Source organism: Cydia fagiglandana, chromosome 24 (assembly GCF_963556715.1).
Source record: "Cydia fagiglandana chromosome 24, ilCydFagi1.1, whole genome shotgun sequence".
Classification (NCBI taxonomy): Eukaryota; Metazoa; Arthropoda; class Insecta; order Lepidoptera; family Tortricidae; genus Cydia; species Cydia fagiglandana.
The window spans coordinates 4,381,660-4,403,534 of NC_085955.1; the positions used below are offsets into that span (position 1 = coordinate 4,381,660).

General features: G+C 38.9%; 1 protein-coding gene across 1 annotated transcript; it reads left to right on the forward strand.

Moving 5' to 3' along the window:
• Positions 1–1,236: 1,236 nt before the first annotated feature.
• Positions 1,237–21,838, forward strand: LOC134676282 (CD63 antigen-like). Its single transcript, XM_063534654.1, has 8 exons — positions 1,237–1,480; positions 12,778–12,859; positions 15,507–15,605; positions 18,279–18,410; positions 19,493–19,567; positions 20,430–20,503; positions 21,132–21,225; positions 21,647–21,838. The coding sequence occupies exons 2-8, from the start codon at positions 12,788–12,790 to the stop codon at positions 21,761–21,763; spliced, it is 663 nt and encodes a 220-aa protein (XP_063390724.1). The 5' UTR covers positions 1,237–1,480; positions 12,778–12,787; the 3' UTR covers positions 21,764–21,838.
• Positions 21,839–21,875: the final 37 nt, after the last annotated feature.

The window sequence follows — 21,875 nt, forward strand, 5'->3', positions numbered from 1 at the left end:
GTGAACATTTTGAATCTACGGCAAAATTTAGTCTAACCACGAGCTCTCACGTCTACATTTGTTAGATTCCCTAATAGTTTTCCCATTCAAAGGGTGTCATACGCTACATTAAAAGATGTACTCGCTGTATATCAGTCGGCGAGCTGTAGCTCTCATGAACCGTAAGAGGTAGGTACAGTCAACTGTAAAAATATGGGTGTAGCCAACTTATTCAAAAAAATGTCCCATAGTTCTTAATTCGCTGATATAAGAGCTATGGGACATATTTTTGAGATGATTTGTGCACCCATATTTTTACAGTTGACTGTACCTAAATTGTTAAAATGCTAAAGCATATAAAATAATTAAGGGCCTTTATTTTTTGTTAGTCTTAAATATTTATTTAAACAGCATAAAGAACTTACCGAAAAGCGCCCACAAAATTAATTTATACATACTATGTAAGACCTATTCGTACTTTTATGTAAAAGTGCTACTAGCAATAAAAACACTTCTACAAACTTGAGCCCTCTGTTTTGCGTCTCGCAGCCGCAAAACGAACTACGATAATGATGTTTAAGCAAACAAAATGGATTATTTTATCGTCATTTTAAGTAAACAAACTCAATTATCCAGTTTTGAGATGTCTGCCTACTTTTTACCTGATTGCGAGTGTAAGACTGAGGCGGTCGGTAAAACACAAGTAAAAAATATGACTGGGATAAAGGTGACGAGCAATTGAGGCTGATGTAGTAGGTATATGTTATACTTTAAACGGGTTTCGAAGTATGTCCTATGTCCTTTTTTGGCGGAATTGACCTAAACTCATATTACATTTTTTCCTTCTTTTGATCTCAGAAATGCGTGGTTAAAATCTTTCGCATTCCATATTTTAAGTTCAAATTTCTTCCATAACATATCTCGAGTAAACAACTTCTTCCCACTGTGTACGGATATAGTGGCTGGGTGACCGTATTGGAATGATTATCACTTTTCATATTAACTCCGTATTTAAAACATCGAAGTTGATAGTCTAAAGGTTCAGGCGGGACTGGCGTTCCGTTGCTCTATTTATTTATACATATTTATACTTCGGGGATCTCGGAAACGTTTAAACTAAATCTCGTCCCAAAGGTAAGCTACCTTTTACTTGAATAACATCGCACCATTACGTTTCCAAGCGCCTGAAATAAGTGGTAAAACCTCTGTCCTTCAGGGTGTAAACAGAAAGCCTTTTCAGTAGCCGCCGGGACGCCCCCTGCGCCAGACGTCGGTCGAGCTGCGGACTTACTTACGAAAAGTTTACCGCTGACATATATAGAGCGTAAACTATTGGCATCTTGGCTACGCACCCTGAGAATAATAGACGGCGAAGTTCCATGAACTCCTAAAAAGAATCATAAACTTTTTACTGTAACAAAATTACTATACAGTTTTTTGTAGTATTTTGTGATGATTATTGTATAGGTGGATGTGGGCATTTTTTCGCGTGTACCTAAAGGTAAAGATATTTATTTTATTATGCTATAATGACAATGTGGCTAATTCCGTCATAGGGACTATTCCGTCCACTAGCGTTGTTCTCGAACAACGAACAACGTTGATAATTTCGTCGACAAAGCTCGCACTTTAAGTTTCAGCAGTCAAAAGCAATTAAATGGTTTTTTGTTACGATTAAAAATCAAAGAAATATACGCTCGTGGATGGAATAGCCCCTATGGCGGAATTAGCCACATTGACCTTATGAATTTAATTAATAATAACGATATAAATAAGATATATTAAAAGTTTTTCGTCTATAAAACCTAATAGAGTTACCCGGGGCATGGTCAGGACGCTTGCTGCATTTGCCCGTTGGATTGCATTGCTATTGCATTTCACGAACTTAATGTAAGCTTAATGTACTCCGCTCATGTTATTAAGTACTAAGTTGTCAAGCGGACCCTAGGCTCCCATGAGCCGTGGCAAAATGCCGGGATAACGCGAGGAAGAAGAAAAAGATTATGTACTCAACTAAGAAATGAGCGTTTTCCAAAAAATATGTACAATTTCATTCACGCCTCATACATGAAAAAATGTGTCCCAAGATTTCCTTTCCAGGTCGTCACATTTTTGTATGATTTTTTTTTATTTGTATGAACGTGACGCACTGGAAAAATATTTTTTCATACAAAATTTTGGGACACATTTTTTCATGTATGAGGCGTGAATGTACAAATGATTCTGAGTAAAATGAGCCCAAGTAGTCAATATTTTGAAGACATGAATGAAATATACATTTTTTTTGGAAAACACTCAATATATGAACTGTTTGTAGAGCGGTTATTACAATTATATCTCGAAATTTTAAATTTCTACGGCGGTCACTTGCACCATCTAACATCGAGGTTAACCGGTTAAACCTGGAGTTACCATGGTTACCAGTACAATATAACACTGTGTTAACGGTTTAACAGGTTAACCCCAAAAGTCTAACCTAAGCTAGCTAAGCTTATTAGGGCCACTTGCACCATTCCACTAACCCGGGGTTAACCGGTTAATCCAGCAGTTGGTTACTAGTACAATACACTACGTAAATTTCACGAAATATATTTAAAAAGGGGGCCGCTACGGACTGTATTGTGTATTTAAGTACCTTTTAAATACATCAAACTAGTTTTTATGTTGCTGGATTCGTCAATCTATGCGTCCAAAGTAAAAGCGGCCGTTTTTGTTTTGAGTTCCTAGATCGACGAATCCAGCAACATAAAAACTAGTTTGATGTATTCAAAAGGTACTTAAATACACAATACAGTCCGTAGCGGCCCCCATTTTTAAATACCTGTCGTTAAATTTAAATAATCACGATTATTTAGCAGTGGCGCTAGTGTGCACGTTGAAGGGCTCTTAACACTTTAACCGGTTACCCGCGGGTTAGTGGGATGGTGCAAGTGGCGCTTAGTTAACCTAAAAAGGAAGTTAAAGTTATCCCCACTTGCACCATCTCACTAACCCGGAGTTAAGCGGTTAAACTGTTAACCTAGCGTTAAATTGTACTGTTAACCATGGCAACTCTAGGTTTAACCGGTTAACCCCGGGTTAGTAGAATGGTGCAAGTGGGCTTTAGTCAAGTTTTGTCATCGCTTAGGTGTCCTAGTATAATAAATAGTTCTGTAATGTAATACCAGAGAATCAAATTAGTAAACGATACGGGGTGTCCCAAAAACAAGCTATTATGACTATTATCTTCTCATAATGGCCTCCTCCTCTATAATGGTCACTTAGAGTATACGGGGTGTCCCAAAAACGAATACTTACCTATTATCTGCTCATAATGGAGTCTTTATAATGGTTACTTGGGGTAAAAACGCATTAGTCCACTCTAAATGAACTGGGTCAGACATTTAATTGAAGTGTTACGGCTATTTGGAAATAAACAGTTTACGAGTATATTGATCATGGTAATTAACTAATTACGCTACTCATCGATGGAGTTAAAAGGCCTGTGCACACCGGCTGCGTGTGCGTGACGTGCGGCGTTGTAGTATACAGATCCTTATGAGAGACGGCACACCGCTTGCGTGACTTGTGCGTGTGCGGCTCCAACATTTTAGCGCTCGCACACGCGCACGTCACGCACACGCAAGCCGGTGTGGCTCGGCCTAAAATGTTTATATTTTTTCAAGCTTTTTATTGAATTGTATACACTTGTACGGGTCAAATCTTGCAAGTTAAATTTGATCCTGTTCCCGACTTCCATTGAAGCTGAAAAGCTTACATATGTACTACGGACAGACGCGCCACGCGGTGGGGGACTTTGTATTATAAGGTGGTGATAATAGCTGCCTTGGAGCCGACCTGTGTTGGTCGGCACTGTCCTAAACTTCGTTTTTTAGCATTATAAATAAGGTAAACAATCTTGATCTGTATTTTAATTGAAAAACACATTTTAAAAATAAGTTACAGCAGAAAATGTATATAACAATTATGAATCTAATACGATCATTTATATTCTTGCTTTCATAAGTAAGTAATAGTGACTGATTTTTAACAAGCGTTCGCAATTAAAAGACATGTCAAGATCGCTTACCTTCTTTCAAGTTCTTTCTAATGCTAAAAAAACCGGTCAAGCGCGAGTCAGACTCGCGTTCCAAGGGTTCCGTACATAAGTCTGACTCACGCTTGACTGCATATTTCTAATAGGTTTTCCTGTTATCTATAGGTAAAGTACTATTTTGTGTTAATTTTGTTTTAAATTTTAGGCCCACTAGTTTCAGAGAACAGACGATCCTATAAGGGTTCCGTTTTTTCCTTTTGAGGTACGGAACCCTAAAAGACGAACTATATGTATATTATACTACTCTTTGGTCGGCACCGGCCGCGTCCCAAGGGAACCGCGGCTGGCATATATATAATTCACAGGTTCATTCACCTTTTCGGACTCGCTTCTTTGTCCTTCTGGCCAATGACGTGCTTTGTTATGTGCCACTGTCCGGCGTGGCTCACTCCGCGATTTCGTCGGATCTATATCTGAATCCCTAAGGTCTTTTCACCTATCTTTGCATTCCCTAATATTGTTTGTCATAATTATCAGTTGTCCTAACACTAAAAACCCTAATTTTTGGTTTCCCTAAATATTGATTAGTTATCCTAATGTTATTATTAAGCATATTTTCTTTTTTGCGAGGGTCGCAGATCCTAACCTAACCTAACCCACTTTTGTGGCAGCAAGTTCTAAAACCTAACCATTATTCAGAACCTTACATTATGGGAGATAATCGTTATGACAATTAATCGTTAGGGCATGTGCCCATTAGGACAAACCAGTTAGGGCAAGTGACTTTAGGACACACGTTGTTAGGGATTCAGAATGACACCCGATTTCATCGCTTTGCTACAGGTAGCTAAAAGTACATCCGTTCCACACCAATTTTGGGGAAAGCCATAAGCCGCGCGTGGCGCTGTCGCCATCTAGCGGCCATATCTATCCTGATCGTAACAGACGCGTTTTGTTAGAGTGTGAGTCTTCTGTACCTAGTACTATTATTTATTCTGTGGCACTGTGCAGACGCGATCAGATACACTAGTATGTGTCCATAGTTACGAATGGCCGTTTTTGTTTTGAGTTCATAGATCGACGAATCCAGTAACATAAAACCTAGTTTGTTGTATTCAAAAGGTACTTAAATACAAAATACAGTCCGTAGCGGCCCCCTTTTAGGGTTCCGTACCCAAAGGGTAAAACGGGACACTATTACTAAGACTTCGCTGTCTGTCCGTCCGTCCGTCCGTCCGTCCGTCTGTCACCAGGCTGTATCTCACGAACCGTGATAGCTAGACAGTTGAAATTTTCACAGATGATGTATTTCTGTTGCCGCTATAACAACAAAATAAAATTAAGATTTAAGTGGGGCTCCCATACAGCAAACGTGATTTTTGACCAAAGTTAAGCAACGTCGGGAGTGGTCAGTACTTGGATGGGTGACCGTTTCTTTTTGCTTTTTTTTTGTTTTTTTTTGCATTATGGTACGGAACCCTTCGTGCGCGAGTCCGACTCGCACTTGTTTAAATATCTTTCGTTAAATTGAAATAATCACGATTATTTAGCAGTGGCGCTAGTGTGCACGTTGGTGGGCTCTTAACGTATGGCGCAGTCAGTAGGATGGGAACCGTAATTTAATGAGAAAAACCGGGCAAGTGCGAGTCGGACTCGCGCACGAAGGGTTCCGTACCATAATGCATAAAAAGAAAAAAAAAACGGTCACCCATCCAAGTACTGACCCCTCCCGACGTTGCTTAACTTTGGTCAAAAATCACGTTTGTTGTATGGGAGCCCCATTTAAATCTTTATTTTATTCTGTTTTTAGTATTTGTTGTTATAGCGGCAACAAAAATACATCATCTGTGAAAATTTCAACTGTCTAGCTATCACGGTTCGTGAGATACAGCCTGGTGACAGACGGACGGACGGACGGACGGACGGACAGCGAAGTCTTAGTAATAGGGTCCCGTTTTACCCTTTGGGTACGGAACCCTAAAAATCACTTTCTTATGTAAGTACCTACAGGGTGTCCCAGAATTCGACGTCAAGCCGTAAACGGATGATAGACCAAGTCATAACAGTTATCATAAAAATACAAAAAAAAATCCAACTCATGTTTTTTAAAAATTATGGTCACTTTAAAAATTCACTAAAAAATCCACATCCTGTAATGGTTCTTTAACTCTTGTTACTACAAATTCCATAATTTATTCTAATTTTTTTATTATTGTGTAATCTTGAATAATTACAGGCTGTAGATTTTTTTGTGAATTTTTAAAGTGACCATAATTTTTAAAGAACATGATTTGGATTTTTTTTTTGTATTTTTATGATAACTGTTATGACTTGGTCTATCATCCGTTTACGGCTTGACGTCGAATTCTGGGACACCCTGTATACATAGGCCTCACTGAAAGTTCTTAGAAGTAGCTAGTTATACAGATTATACAACAACAACAGACAACAATAACAAACAACAACAACACAACAACAAGAAGAAACAACAACAAGAACACAGACAACAAGAGACACATACAATAAATACAATAGAATACAACAACAACAAATAAATGAATACCTGTGCTAGTTTGTCTAGTCATTTTTTTCGGATAGTACGTTGTCGCTTTCTGCTATCGTTATACTAATAGACCGGGAGATAGTGACACATTTTACTGGGTCATTTGTACCAGTATGGCGGTTCGTCAGGGGTCTAAGTACGTAATGAACGAAATAAAAATGATAGTCATAGCGCTGGTACCGGCGGCCCAACCGCGTGGGCGTTAGTCGAACGTGTCGGATAAAATACGAGTGTCGAACGATTTGTTCAACACAAAAATCCTCGTATTATTCGATAGTCCATAAAAAAGAAGTAGACGGTAGCGTAATGCCATACTTCTCCGGTGTGACTTACAGCCCGCCATACTGAGGCGAACACATTAATTAAAAAAAAACAATTCAATCATTTGTGCCAAGCTAATTTTTGCACAGGTGATCATCGTCGAGCAGTCATTCATGGACATCACCATGCCATACTTTCCAAAGGAGTTAATATTTTTTTTATTGCTAAACGATTTGTACCATCTTGTAATTTTTTTTCAAGACTTTCTGTGTGATCATAAATGGAAATCTCATAATGCCATACCTGTAGGAGGTGGCAAATGTGTACAATATTTTTTTTTTATTTCAAGTATGGTGCCCCTTTTTCCCCCTATTAGAAGTATGGCAAATATAATAATGGTCACATTGCATGATATAATTTCCAAAAATCCAAATGCCATACTGGTACAAATCGTCAAAAATTGTTTTTTGTTTTAAATCTTGGCTTAAGTCTCACAGTCGTCCGCCCCGTAGTTATAATCTGAAATATTTTTTTTTAGGTATAATTGTATCCAAACAAACAGAATATGATGATGCCATGCTGTAAAAAATTATTTTACGTATACATAGTCGTATTTTTGAAACGTGTCGATTAAATAAGTTTTTCAAGTATGGCAGTACTTTTTCCCCCTACTATAAGTATGGCAATTATAATAACGGTCACATTTTATCAAATACTTTCCAAAAATTTAAATGCAATACTGGTACAAATCGTTTAGCAAAAAAAAAAATTTAACTCCCTTGCGGCGGTATGGCGGCCATTTGGAACCGTCCGAAGAGTATGGCATGGTGATGTCCATGAATGGCTGCTCGACGATGATCACCTGTGCAAAAATTAGCTTGGCACAAATGGTTGAATTGTTTTTTTTAAATTAATGTGTTCGCCTCAGTATGGCGGGCTGTAAGTCACACCGGAGAAGTATGGCATTACGCTACCGCCTACTTCTTTTTTATGGACTATCGGAAAATACGAGGATTTTTGTGGAACAAATCGTTCGACACTCGTATTTTATCCGACACGTTCGACTAACGCCCACGCGATTGGGCCGCCGGTACCAGCGCTATGACCATCATTTTTCTTTCCTTCATTACATGCTTAGACCCCTGACGAACCGCCATACTGGTACAAATGACCCACAAAAATGTGTCACTATCTCCCGGTCTATAATTTAACCCCTGTCTGAAAATAGCACTTAGCAATGGAGCCAATGGAATAAATTATGTTTAGGTGTACGTAAATATAATGCGAATTAAAGACCCCTCCGAGGACGTAATTTACCTACTAGGTATTTTCCTGTTCTACTTTTACTTCAAAAGTCATCTCAACTTGTGAAGTAGTTCGCGAAGTTTCGTAAAAGTCACATTTCACTTATTTCCTGTTTCCTGTGCTTGGCCTGGGCCCATAGGTAACTTTCTGCTTATCTTCTTATTACTAAATTACACACAGAAAACAAAAAAAACGGCCAAGTGCGAGTCAGACTCGCACACGAAGGGTTCCGTATTACGCAAAATAATCATTACGCAAAAAACGGCAAAAAATGACGTTTGTTGTATGGGAGGCCTACTTGTTATAGCGGCAACGGAAATACATCATCTGTGAAAATTTCAACTGTCTAGCTATCACGGTTCATGAGATACAGCCTGGTGACAGACAGACGGACAGATAGACAGATGGTCAGTGGAGAGACATATAAGTTATTGTGGCGAAATAAAGTGATTGACAAAATAAAATATCGACATGACTGTTATCGATGTTACCTTAACGTTATACTTAGATATTTATTACATTTTAAAAGAAGATACACAACACGTTCGATATTCGATATCTTCTTCTTTTTTGATATATTGGTAGATTTCTTATCTTTTGGCACTGTATACTTATATATATGGCACTGTATACTTGTATGGCAGTTGACGTTTTAATTTTTAAGTACTAAATGTATGTAATAAAGATATCATATCCCGCTTTGTAAATTGATTTGCATTATCTAGACACGCGGCAGCGTGTCAAGCCAAGTTCAAGCAAAGGAACTGGCTAGCCAGCGCCGAGTGTAATATTACACGAACCACTTGGTGCCACTTTTGACCCTTCTATAACTCAAAACATCTTTGACGTATACACATAAAACTACGTGTGTTTAATTATATCCATAAGGATATCTAGAAGCCCAAATTTCATGAAGCTAGCTCAAACGGTTATAAAGGTATGAAGGTCAAAAAGTCGTAAATTTTAAGACTGATTTATGACTTATAGTACCTAAACCTAACCTACTTCCAGATGACCTAGAAGGATGAAATTTGGAATCCAGCTTGGTTATTGTGTGTAACCGTAGGAAAAAATCTAAAAATAAAATAAAGTTAAAAATTAGGGGGGGTCCCCATACAAAAAATCCACTTTTTATTGGGACTGACATATAAGTACCTAAACCTAACCTACTTCCAGATGACCTAGAAGGATGAAATTTGGAATCCAGCTCGGTTATTGTGTGTAACCGTAGGAAAAAATCTAAAAATAAAATAAAGTTTAAAAATAGGGGGGGTCCCCATACAAAAATCCATTTTTTATTGGTACTGATATAAGTACCTAAACCTAACCTACTTCCAGATGACCTAGAAGGATGAAATTTGGAATCCAGCTTGGTTATTGTGTGTAACCGTAGGAAAAAATCTAAAAATAAAATGAAGTTAAAAATTAGGGGGGGTCCCCATACAAAAAAACCACTTTTTATTGGGACTGACATATAAGTACCTAAACCTAACCTACTTCCAGATGACCTAGAAGGATGAAATTTGGAATCCAGCTCGGTTATTGTGTGTAACCGTAGGAAAAAATCTAAAAATAAAATAAAGTTTAAAAATAGGGGGGGTCCCCATACAAAAATCCATTTTTTATTGGGACTGATATAAGTACCTAAACCTAACCTACTTCCAGATGACCTAGAAGGATGAAATTTGGAATCCAGCTCGGTTATTGTGTGTAAGCGTAGGAAAAAACCTAAAAATAAAAAAAAGTTAAAAAATAGGGGGGGTCCCCATACAAAAAAATATTTTTTTATTGTAGCGTTGGAACCGTTACAAGCAGATATTTGAAACTACCCCAATATATGTATTATTATATTTGCTATATTAAAATAAAGTTTAGTCAAAAAATAAGTGGTGCCCCATACAAAAAACTTTTAATACGCTCTAAACAACCGGCCAACGGTGTGTCGTCGGCGGCGCGCGGTACCACATAATTATACAAAGAACAGAAGTAAAAACCATACAGCGGAAACACAAGAAAAAACATTAAATCTCAATACCTGCCTAGTTTTCTTTACAAAAAGTATTGATATCCCACCAAAAACATAAATGTAAAAAAGGAGAGCCAAGTTCAATACAAAAATTATGCTTGGCTGTAGGGCTCGCCGCAAAAAGAATGGAGATCTAAATGACTGCCACTGCCAAGTTCTATGCAAAATCCAAATATGTATTTATAGGAACAAAATAACATTATAAACAAGTATTAAACTCTATTTCTTTGCTTTATTGGATACCTATAACAATTGCTGTTATTTAAAAAAAATGTGAGATCTTAGAGTAGGTTAGATTTGGCTTGGCCAGGTTTTATCAGAATTACAATATATATAAAATGATTGATATAATGAAAACTGGCCAAGTCAAATCTAACCTACTTTAAGATCTCACATTTTTTTAAATAACAGCAATTGTTATAGGTATCCAATAAAGCAAAGAAATAGAGTTTAATACTTGTTTATAATGTTATTTTGTTCCTATAAATACATATTTGGATTTTGCATAGAACTTGGCAGTGGCAGTCATTTAGATCTCCATTCTTTTTGCGGCGAGCCCTACAGCCAAGCATAATTTTTGTATTGAACTTGGCTCTCCTTTTTTACATTTATGTTTTTGGTGGTTGAAATTACTCGGTAAGTTGCCTACAGCAAGTAGAATTTACATATTTTAAATATTAATCAACCTTTGACTTATCGATAACAGATTTATCGATGATTCATTTTCGCAAACACTCGTTTTTGCCACAAAAACTTCTGTCTGGTGGAGGCTTAGTAGTAATAGTTTTTACCCTTTGGGTACGGGACCCTAAAAATATTAAATTAGATTACCTGTCCGACTAAGGGCAAGCCTAAAGTTATGGTTTGAACAATCCAAATAGATGTGGGTTGATAAGTTTTTGACGTATTTAAATAATGTATAGCCCCGTTCATGGACTATAGGGGGCAGCACATGATAGGAGTCCTTTCTGTGCGGTAGTACTTTTTATATGTATTTCGGCACTACCCTTTCAAAGTTGTAGGTACTTTAATATAATTGTAAAAAAATAAAAGTATTAACAAAATAATTAAACTAAACATTAAAATTAAAACTAAAACTAAACTCTAACAACTATATACAAATATTTACAGATAAAAAATGGGAGCTAGCTCGGCGCCGGATGGTAGGGTGCCCAGAAGGCTGGTGGCATTGCCGCGCTGAATGGCAATGCCAATTCGCTGGGCAAGGAAGTACCCAGCCCTCTGGTCACCTGTAGCATCATTAAGACGCTTCGCCAGCTCCCTAAATATTTGGTGTGCCCCGGGTCCCCAAGGCCCGAGGGTTTCCACCCCAAACGGCTCAAACATGCAACCAGAATCAATGGCTGCATATTTGCGCCGTTTGAGGTGCTCGGCCGTTGCGGCGGCCGTCCGGGCCTTAACATTCCTGCTACCCAAAGGTTGTCTGGAAGAGATCGCTTTTTAGCGATAAGACCGCCTGTTGTTACCTAGTCTTAAGATTGTATTTAGCTTTCTGTGTATTTTTGAAGTGAAAACTTCTTTAGCGGCGCTGTGCACTTTTTGTGATGGGGAAAAAATGTTAAAATCGCGACAGGTCACGTGACCGACAGATTCGACAGATTGAAAATTCGTAAGAGTGACATTCCATTTCCAACTGCAGCTGCAATACCTACTGTTCATTTTACTATGGAAATTGACAGTGACAGCGACGCGTTTCCATAGTAAAATGAACAGTATTGCAGCTGCAGTTGGAAATGGAATGTCACTTTAAGACGGACACGTGACCTGATCGAAAAACTGTTACAGTGTCATTGAGTTTTCACTTCTGCCGGCACTCCCGTAGTGCAACTCGTTGTTTTTTTTTAACTTTATAATGCACAATTAAATATATTTACTTAAAGGTACTTAATATTATTAATGGATACACAATAATGATTGCAAACTTGCACCTGTGACCCGGCCTACTAACATGACAAATGGCGGCCGAATTGGGGTCACACTATGTTTACCTCGTCAATCACCCTTTATTATTGTTTGTCGTACTAACGAGTCTTTTCAAGTTTCGTTGTCGAATTAAAGATTATATTTTCTTTAGGGTCTAAGTGTTTTCACAGAAAGAGGTGTGAAGTAGCCGTTCACTTCGAGTTGGCCATCAGTGATCGCTTTAATGATGTCACAATAAGAAGCCTTGTGTGTAGACTTATTTCTGACAAAGCTGAATAATTATGAAGTTGTCTTAAGGATGACTCACGTTAGACCGGGCCGTCTCCGGGTCGGAGCTTCCGGCGCTTACTTCTCTATAACATGACAGGCGATCACATAGAAAATGATGCGCTGGAAGTTCTGGCCCGGACACGGCCCGGTCTAACGTGTTACGTGAGTCATCCACAAGAAAACTTCATCAAGATTCAAGATGTATTTATTTATTTATACAACACAAGTTTAGCTACCTAGACACCGTTCTTAGTAACTGGCCAGAGCAGGCGCTATGTCGGGAGTCGTGGAAGACAAGGGGAGAGGCCTTTGCCCAGCAGTGGGACACCTTAATAGGCTAGCAAAAGAAAATATATATATATATATAACATATATATTATTTGCTTGTTTCAGATCATAAAAAATGGGCGGCAAAACGGGACGTACTTCGAAACTCGCAGCGACGGTGCTGCTGGTAGTCAACTTCGTTGTTATGGTTGGTACTTTTTAGGGTTCCGTACCCAAAGGGTAAAAACGGGACCCTATTACTAAGACTCGTCTGTCCGTCTGTCTGTCCGTCTGCAGGCTGTATCTCATGACCGTGATAGCTAATGTCATGAGATACAGCCTGCTGACAGATAGACGGATAGTGAACCCTAAAAACTATGACGTTTAGAATGACCTGACTGTGTTCAAGTCGGTGCAAACTTAGCTTAGACGAGCTTTAGGGATTTGTAAACTGTAGGTACAGTCAGCAACAGAAGTTGCTAAGCGGGCGAGGTATTCAAAATGACCTTAACACGCTCTTATTCTTTTAACAATAAAGTCGCGTCAAGATCATTTTGACCACCTGGCCCACTTAGCAACTTCTGCTGCTGAGTGTACCAGCCGCACAAGCATCAGCAGTACAAGGGCATGGCGAATTTAGCAATGAATTCATAAATTCATATTTTTTTCAACCAATTTCGCAGTACAGTTGTCAAATATATGTTTACACTTTTGGATCTTACGCCTTAATACAAAGGCGAAAAATGTAAAAATATCTTTGACGTCGACATACCAAACATACCAACACAAGACATACTAGGTATAGAAAGAGTTTCTCCTATAATCGAAGCACGTGGTGTAATACCAACAGAGCGAAGCAACCGTCGCTACTGAAATATTCAGGACCCGAAGGCCAGCTTTGCTTAATAGGCCTTCAGATGCGGCTGAGACCTATCACGCGATCACCTTGCAGCTGTCCCTAGTACGAGGGTTGCACTGAAAATGTCGGGAATAGAGAAAACTGTCGCATCTAGACAGTCAATCTTTATTTTAATGCATACTTAAACTCAAACTGACCACGCATATAAATTTTCTTTTGAAAGTAATCATTCTGTAATGCACACGGCTCATAATCCCAAAGTCCTTTTTGTATGGCGATTTTGGGGCCTTAGTGGTTTTGTATGAAATTCGTAAAGTAGCCAACGGAATTGAAGTTTTTTTTACATATATCTATATATAAAAGATTTTTTTACTGTTGTCATATGAATATTTAGGAATGTCGAAATCTGCCGATATGCAACTTTTTTGGCAGTCTTTTTAATTAACAACACAAATGCGATTTTAAATTTTGACGTCGCTTTGGAATGACATGCTTCTTTAAGATCACCCATGGGATAAAATGAAAGCGACTTTCATATATAATTTTAACTGCAAACGAGCGTACGATGAACTCTAGTTCATAAAAAAATAACAGAAGCCCATTGTAACTTTTATTTGTTCGCTGAGGGCATATTGAAAACCGTTTAAAAATGTGATCCGAAAAATCACTTGGCCAAAAATTCAAATAATGTTCGACATACAATTTTCAAATTGTCAGTAATTTTTAAATATAAATGACAACCAAATGGAATATACCTTAAAAGTTTTATAAAGAGTTACATTTTTATAAATTATATGCCTCATTCTATTATGTTATTTCTAAGTGTCCCATTCCCGAATATTTCAGTGCGACCCTCGTACCTGCTAGTACCTACTTTACTTGAATAAAACCTTGATTTTTGGGCTTTTGATCTCAAATGATGTAATTCTTAAACATACACTTCTACCACCTTCTACCACAGTCTATCAAACAATACAGTCATTCGACTAAGGGCCCGATTCGGATTTTGAAATAGACATCTATTAGATATCTTTTAGTCATCACCAAGATACGATAACGATATGTTTAAGATCTAACCTGTCAAATTTGACATTTGCGCGATTCTGGAGATACTCTTGAACGTTTTCCACAGGATATGACTTAGAGATCCAATTCACATCTAATAGATATCTTACTCTAACGTAAAAGTGACATTTGTTGCCCGAATTGCGCTGCAAAATAGAACTAGTTGATATCTAAACTATAACGTATCTAGAATGGATCTAGTACGTGTACTCTCTTGTGAATATCTTGAAGTTCGAATACGGCAGGAAGTCGTCTAGGCCGTCTAGAAAAAGGGTCCGCCCGAGTTTCTTGCACCGGTATCTTCTCGGGTTTGAGACTTAGATAAGATAAGAAGGGGTGCCAGTTTTGTATTTTGTACAAAAATAGACTTTGAGGGTGATCGAGATCTCAGGTACTAGGTGATTCTGTTCTTTAGAATAGAATAGAATAGAGTTATTCGTAAGCACAAACAATCGGAACAGTACATAGTATAAAAGAAAACACAAAATAAGATTAAAGTGCCACGAAATGGCCCCATCTCAGCATGTTGCTGGTGGCTTCCAGCGCTGATCTTCCGATGATTCCTGTTATGTCATATATATGCTTACCTTTAAAAAATTTAACTGTAGGTCCTGACTATACATAAAAATTCCGAGACTTGGTCATAGACTAGGAATTCTCTAGACGGAGTTTAGAGCAATTATTTTATGAAACCGATACTGCCAAAAATACGGGGGTGCGGGGGACGAGGTGAGCGAGTTCCCGTGCCGTGATTGGTCCGTTCAAAGACACGGACGTCACACAAATACACTTTCGACTCAAAAATGGAGTAAAACTACCGTATTTGTGCAGAGGCAGAGGGGGTAGAGCTGCTATGCTCAGTCAGGAGGATGTCTTGTCTGTGGTCTTTGGTTTTTTCTCATGAATTATTAATTACAATTGATTGTTATAGATGGCGTGCGGAGCGGTGTTCGCGTTCGGTCTTTGGGTGATCGTCTCGCCTGTCACGCTCTTGGCGGCCATTAATAAGATTGACAGCCCCGTGGTCAAGGTAAGGCAATGAGGGCAACGCCAGCAAAATCCAAAATAAGTTATTGACCAAAATTTCATTTTTGGTACTAGCTTTTATCGCTGACTGTACTTTTCTTACGACAGACAACTAATACTCATCGAGTCAATTCTAAAAACCCCTAACACAATTAGGTTGCGTTGTTTCATCACAGAGTTCCTATGGCCACCTCCTGTCTCCATCGTCAGATCAACTCGATGGTACCATAATATTGCATTGTCATCCGATTTATACATGCATGCAAAATTTCAGCTCAATCGGAAACCGGGAAGTGGATCAAATTTAACTTGCAAGATTTGATTACAGACAGACAGACAACGACGGGACAGGTGAAGAAGTGAATAAAAGCTTGTAAAATGAAAGAAAGAAGAAAGAAAATAAATTTATTCAGGACGCTTACAGTATTGCTTAAAACTAATACAACACTTGTATAAGTTTTTTAAATGGGGCACTAAACACCGGACAAGTGCGAGTCGGACTCGTCCACCGAGGGTTCCGCACTTTTTAGTATTTGTTGTTATAGCGGCAAGGAATACATCACCAGTGAAAATTTTAACTGTGGAGTGTTTTAAATCGATACGAGTTACGAATTACCTATTCGCACATGTATCGTACAACGTTTTACATTATGGCCCTTTAAATTTTCGACATACATACATATACCTAGTTGCGTAATGTGCTAATTATCGCACTAGTGCCCCATTCGTACTATAATCTTCCTCGCGTTATCCCGGCATGTTTGCCATGGCTCATGGGAGCTTGGGGTCCGCTTGACAACTAATCCCAAGAACTGACGTAGGCACTAGTTTTTACGGAAGCGACTGCCATCTGACCTTCCAACCCAGAGGGTAAACTAGACCTTATTGGGATTAGTCGGGTGCCCCAAGTGCCCCATACGTACTGTATCGCACTAGTGCGGTAAAGTAGCCCAATATTAATGTACTGTAAATGTAATTTTAATAGACACAGTACTCTGTAGTTGCAAATTCGATATTCTATTAATAGTCACTCGGTGTCAGCCACATGGCGGCACCGTGCCATCGACCATTCCATAATGCGAGGCTGCTATTCGAGAAGCGCAAGTCATATGGCTCCGTATTTGTACATTCAAGTAAATGGGTCATGTATAGGTACCGATTTGTTTATCCAAGAGTTTATAATGTTTTAGCGTCGACTTTATTTAATACTAGCTTTTGCCCGCGACTTCGTCTGCATGGAATTAGTGACAACAGCTAAAGTAGGTATAGCGCCTGGATAATGCTAATAGCAATCATTCAATTCGCGCATTGCTTACTTCAATTATTAGGCAATGCATTAACTCTTTCAATTCCATCCCCCTTTGCACTCTCTTCAGGGATGATTTTGGACATAAAAACTATCTTATATCCTTCCAACTATCTTCTTAGTAATAGCGTCCCGTTTATACCCTTTGGGTTCGCAACCCTAAAAAATGATGTATGATAAAAAACTTAGTAAAATGCACCCATGTACCCAAATCGTAAATTATGCCCATTTCCAATTGATAAGTTTTTGACCCAAAAAATTACCCTTTTTATCAGAAATCGCCCCAAAAATCTTCATTAACCGACATAAAAGTGGCGTATCACCGTTATCGGATCACACATCACAAATTGCCGTATCATGTTCGATATTCCCGAACCGGGTCGTCCGGACAAAGCAGCAATGAATGTAATTGTTATCTAATAATGGTAATCATGTGGTGTGGAGGTATTGGGGCTTTAAAGGATTACTTAGACAAGATAGTTCTAAACTGAAATAAAAGGCATATATGAATAAAAATCGGATAAGTGTGAGTCGGACTCGCCCACCGAGGGTTCCCTTGAAAAAAATAACTTATTAATTCTATTTCTTTTTATTTTTCAAATTTTTAGTTTTTAGATTTTTTGCCAAAGTTCATAGTTCTAGGTCAACGGGAAGTAGGTACCCTATTTTTTTTACAGTAGGTACCTAGGGCCCTACTTTCCCGCACTTTAGGTACTTTAGTGCAGGAAAGAGCACTTTCCGTGTGTATGTCAAAGTTTAAAGGGCCATATCTACTGTAAAACGTACGATACACGTGCTAATACGTAATTCGCAACTCGCGTGGATTTAAAACACTCCCTTTGGTCGTATTTTAATTTATCGCCACTCGTTTCGAATTTCCTCTTTTCCGCACTTGTATCGTAAATAACTAATTCCGATTGTCGAAATATACGTTTTATGCAGCATATTTGACGTCTCTAAGAACGTGTATCAGGGTTTTAATTTAAAACTTATTAACAATAAATTTATGGCCAAAAAACCAGTTTCTTGGCCTAAAATTATTTAACTTTGATGCCAAATATCTCGAAGACAATGAATTTTGAAGTAAATATGGGATAGAGTCGGACCAAAAAAAGTCTGCAGCGGATTTGATAGCCCACGCAGTGCAAGTGTCATTTATACGTCATAATTTCATAGAAGTTTGACGTTTAAAATAACACTTTCACTGCGCTATCAAATCCGCTGCAGACTATTCTTGGTCTGACTCTACTATATTGTTTAAAGCCGGTGTTGTTAATATGATAAGCTATAAAAAAATATTAGAAAACTAAGGGATTCAGATTGAAGGTCATTGGGGCATGGGATCCCGTTAACTGGTGTTTTCGGTTGCAGACCCTGTTGGCGCCACACACGTTGACCGCATCCCTGGGCGTGGCCTTGGCTCTGCTGGCGCTGTTCTTCTTCTTCGTGGCATTCATGGGGTTCTGCGGGGCGCTTACACAATCACAGTTCCTGCTGGTCATGGTATGATGGAAAACTAAAAAAAAAATTAAATCATTTACTTACTTAAATCTGATCTGGTTAAGTACTAACCTTTATTTCTACTTTAAACTTGTATATATATATATTGTATTGTATGTATGCTAGTATGTATTTTATGTATTTTATTCGATAATATTATTTATGTATTTTATGAGTTGACAATACGTTAGTTTACTTTTTCTAAATATTACTGTACATCCCGTAAGTTTGTCTATCTGACCTGACTGGAGTTTTTCTCTCATCTAATCGAAGGCTAGCTGGAAGAGAACCCTTATAGGGATAAGTTCGCCTTTGTACTTCCATTACTGTAATTTATTTTTGTAAACCTGTGTTGTGTACAATAAAGTGATTACTACTACTACTACTACTACTACATACAATATATATACAGTGGTCCAACTAAACGAAATTAATAACTAGCTTAAATCTAAAGTAGGCCCCTGAGGCATTGTACCAAGGATGCTGGCGGCATTTCCCCGCTGTATCGCAATACTGACATGTTGTGCGAGGTAGCCGCCAGCTCTTCAGTCACCAGTTACGTCAACCAGACGCTTCGCGATTTCTGCGAACAACTTATGCGCGCTGGGACCCCATGGACCTAGAGTTTCAACTCCAAAAAAAAATGTAAATTGTGGGAGCATTTACATTTACAATAAAGTCCTCATCCTATCCCTTCTGGGTCAAAAGAAAACTGTGTTACGTTTTTCCTGTAGGCATACACAAGAGTTAAGGGCTATAAAGGTTAATTTTCTTATTTAACCCTTATCCACGTGAAAAGGTCCTCCTTTTATTTAGAGAACTATGATAAAATCGTTACTTACATGCCCACAAGTTGTTAACTATTGCCCATAGGAGAGAAAACGAGTGTGTTCGCGCGAACTGTACATTTTTCTCTCCTGTGGGCAATAGTTAACAGCTTGTGGGCATGTAAGTAATGATTTTATCATAATTCTCTAAATAAAAGGAGGTGGAACTGGAATATGGTTTACTAAACAAATTAGCGCTGCACTCTGGCGGCAGAACATGTAATTCTCCCTAGTAAACAAAATGCTATTTTATTACAGTATTCAGCGCTAATTCTACTGCTGCTACTGCTGGAGTGTGCGCTGTTTTATTACTTCTCGTCTACACTACTTGAGGTCAGTATTTCCATTCTAAACCCCGGCCCGCGAGCCAAATCCAGCCCGCGAAGCGTTCCAATCCAGCCCGCGAAGCGTTCCAATCCAGCTCGCGAAGCGTTCCAATCCAGCCCGCGAAGCGTTCCAATCCGGCCCGCCGACAGCGTTCCAATCTGGTCCGCGGGAGCCAGGCCCCAGGGATTCAGCCCTAACAGTAGCAACCAGATACAACCCCAACCCTCCCCCCTCCCCCCGCGCGGAGGTTCTAAGGCGCAATATGGCCCTCAGGTAAAAAAGTTTGGAGAAGTTCTAGACCCCTTTTGAAGTATAGTCCGACAAGAAATTGTAGAAAATTAAGGACGATTCACGTTAGACCGGGCCGTGTTCGGGCCGGAGCTTCCGGCGCTTTTCTATGATATGACAGGTGATGACGTGACGCTTTTCATAGAAAACGATGCGCCAGAAGCTCCGGCCCGGACACGGCCCGGTCTAACGTGAGTCATCCTTTACTAGCGACCCGCCCCAGCGTCGCGCGTACAAACGTGTCATGCTAATTCAGTCAGTCTCGGTGCAAAAAGTATTGAGGTTGACTGAAGTATCATGACAAATACGACAGAAAACAAATTATGCACTTCATCTGTATATAAGTACAGATTATAAATTAAGATTTTTTTTACAATTTTCTAGAGTCGGACCAAAAAAAGTCTGCAGCGGAGTTGATAGCCCACGCAGTACAAGTGTTATTAATACGTTATGTCCTCATGTCATAATTTCATAGAAGTTTGACGTTTAAACTAACATTTGTACTGTGTGGGCCATGTGTGAGCTATCAAATCCGCTGCAGACTTTTCTTGGTCTGCTTTTATGGTTGTTTTGTTTTCAGAAAGGGTTACTAACAGATGATGGACAGTGGACACACGCGCTTCGCATCGCGTTTAGCTGCTGCGAGAACGCTAAGTAAGTCTAGATCAGTTTTTATACTCTGGAAAACCAACTATTTCACTAGTAAGGCGCGAAATTAAAAAAAATATGGGAGTTCGTCTCTAGCGAAAACAGTTTAGCAGTTGTTTTGAGTCTGGATTAATTTACGCTATAATTTTCTAAGATTTAGTTAAAGACACAAGTAGGTACTGTCAAAATTAAATGGTCTCATCTTATTACAAAAACATTTACATAGTCACCTAAAAGGTAGATAATTAAAATTCTAGAATACGAGTATATATATACTAGCCAATACATATAGTATTTTGGCCCTAAGAAGCACTAGTATAGCCATCGGCACTTAATAATGCGGTTTTTTTAGCATTAGAAATAAGGTAAACAATCTTGATGTGTCTATTAATTGAAAAACACATTTTAAAAATAAGTTACGGCAAATATGTAACAATTATAAATCTAATACGATATAAATTCTTCTGCTTTCATAAGTAATAGATTTTGATTTTCAAAAAGCGTTTTTCAATTAAAAGACATGTCAAGATCGCTTACCTTCTTGCAAGTTCTTTCTAATGCTAAAAAAACGATCTAAGTATCTATATCTGCAAGGTTGAAGATGGTAGATTAAGTATCCTTGTTTTTTTTTCAGCGGAACTACAACCATACCATCTAAGCTACCTTGGTCTTGCTGTGGTCGTGCCGGCATCCACGACAACTGCACTGCCGGCAATATGTACCAGAAGGTTAGTGCTACCACATATCGTATTATTCCATAGGTATTTTAAAAAGTTTATACAGAATGGTGGTCTAGAATCTAGAGAGAAAAAATGTATATTTTATCCCATAGCTCAGTACTTAGTCCATCGTTTTCACCCAGTAACCTAATTCATTTTAGATCCCATCATCTCTCAATAGTTTTTACGCCTTGGCGGGTGCTGCCTCTGCGTGCGTCCCATGACACGGGTAAGGGCAGCATCCGCTCGGTGTACCCCTAACATGTCATTTAAGTGTCAAAAGGGCATTTACGTGTTGGCTTCGACAACGCGCACGCCTCCCAAAGGTCCGGAACACCACTGCTCCGTGATGGGATGGAAAAGACATACATATCGGAAGTAAAATGCACGAATACCTATTTCAAAAATATTTTTTATTTCTATTTCCCAGGACTGTCTACAAACTGTAGCAGCCTGGCTACGGCGCTACCAAACAGCAGCGTACGCGTCGCTAGTGGCCACACATGTCGTATTGTCATCGTGTGCATTGCTGCGACGACGGAGCTAGCGACACGCGCGCCGCGGCAGCAGCGGCGGCGGTAAGTAGAGTTACTGGACTATCAGTTAGGTAACCATCTGGCTACACCGCTACCAAACAGCAGCGTACGCGTCGCTAGTAG

Bases quoted from the DNA above. Each gene is read 5' to 3' on its own strand.
- LOC134676282 (XM_063534654.1), top strand. From the start codon at position 12,788: ATGGGCGGCAAAACGGGACGTACTTCGAAACTCGCAGCGACGGTGCTG. The intron at 12,860-15,506 runs GTTGGTACTTTT...TGATTGTTATAG, and splicing joins TAGTCAACTTCGTTGTTATG to ATGGCGTGCGGAGCGGTGTT. The intron at 20,504-21,131 runs GTAAGTCTAGAT...TTTTTTTTTCAG, and splicing joins AGCTGCTGCGAGAACGCTAA to CGGAACTACAACCATACCAT.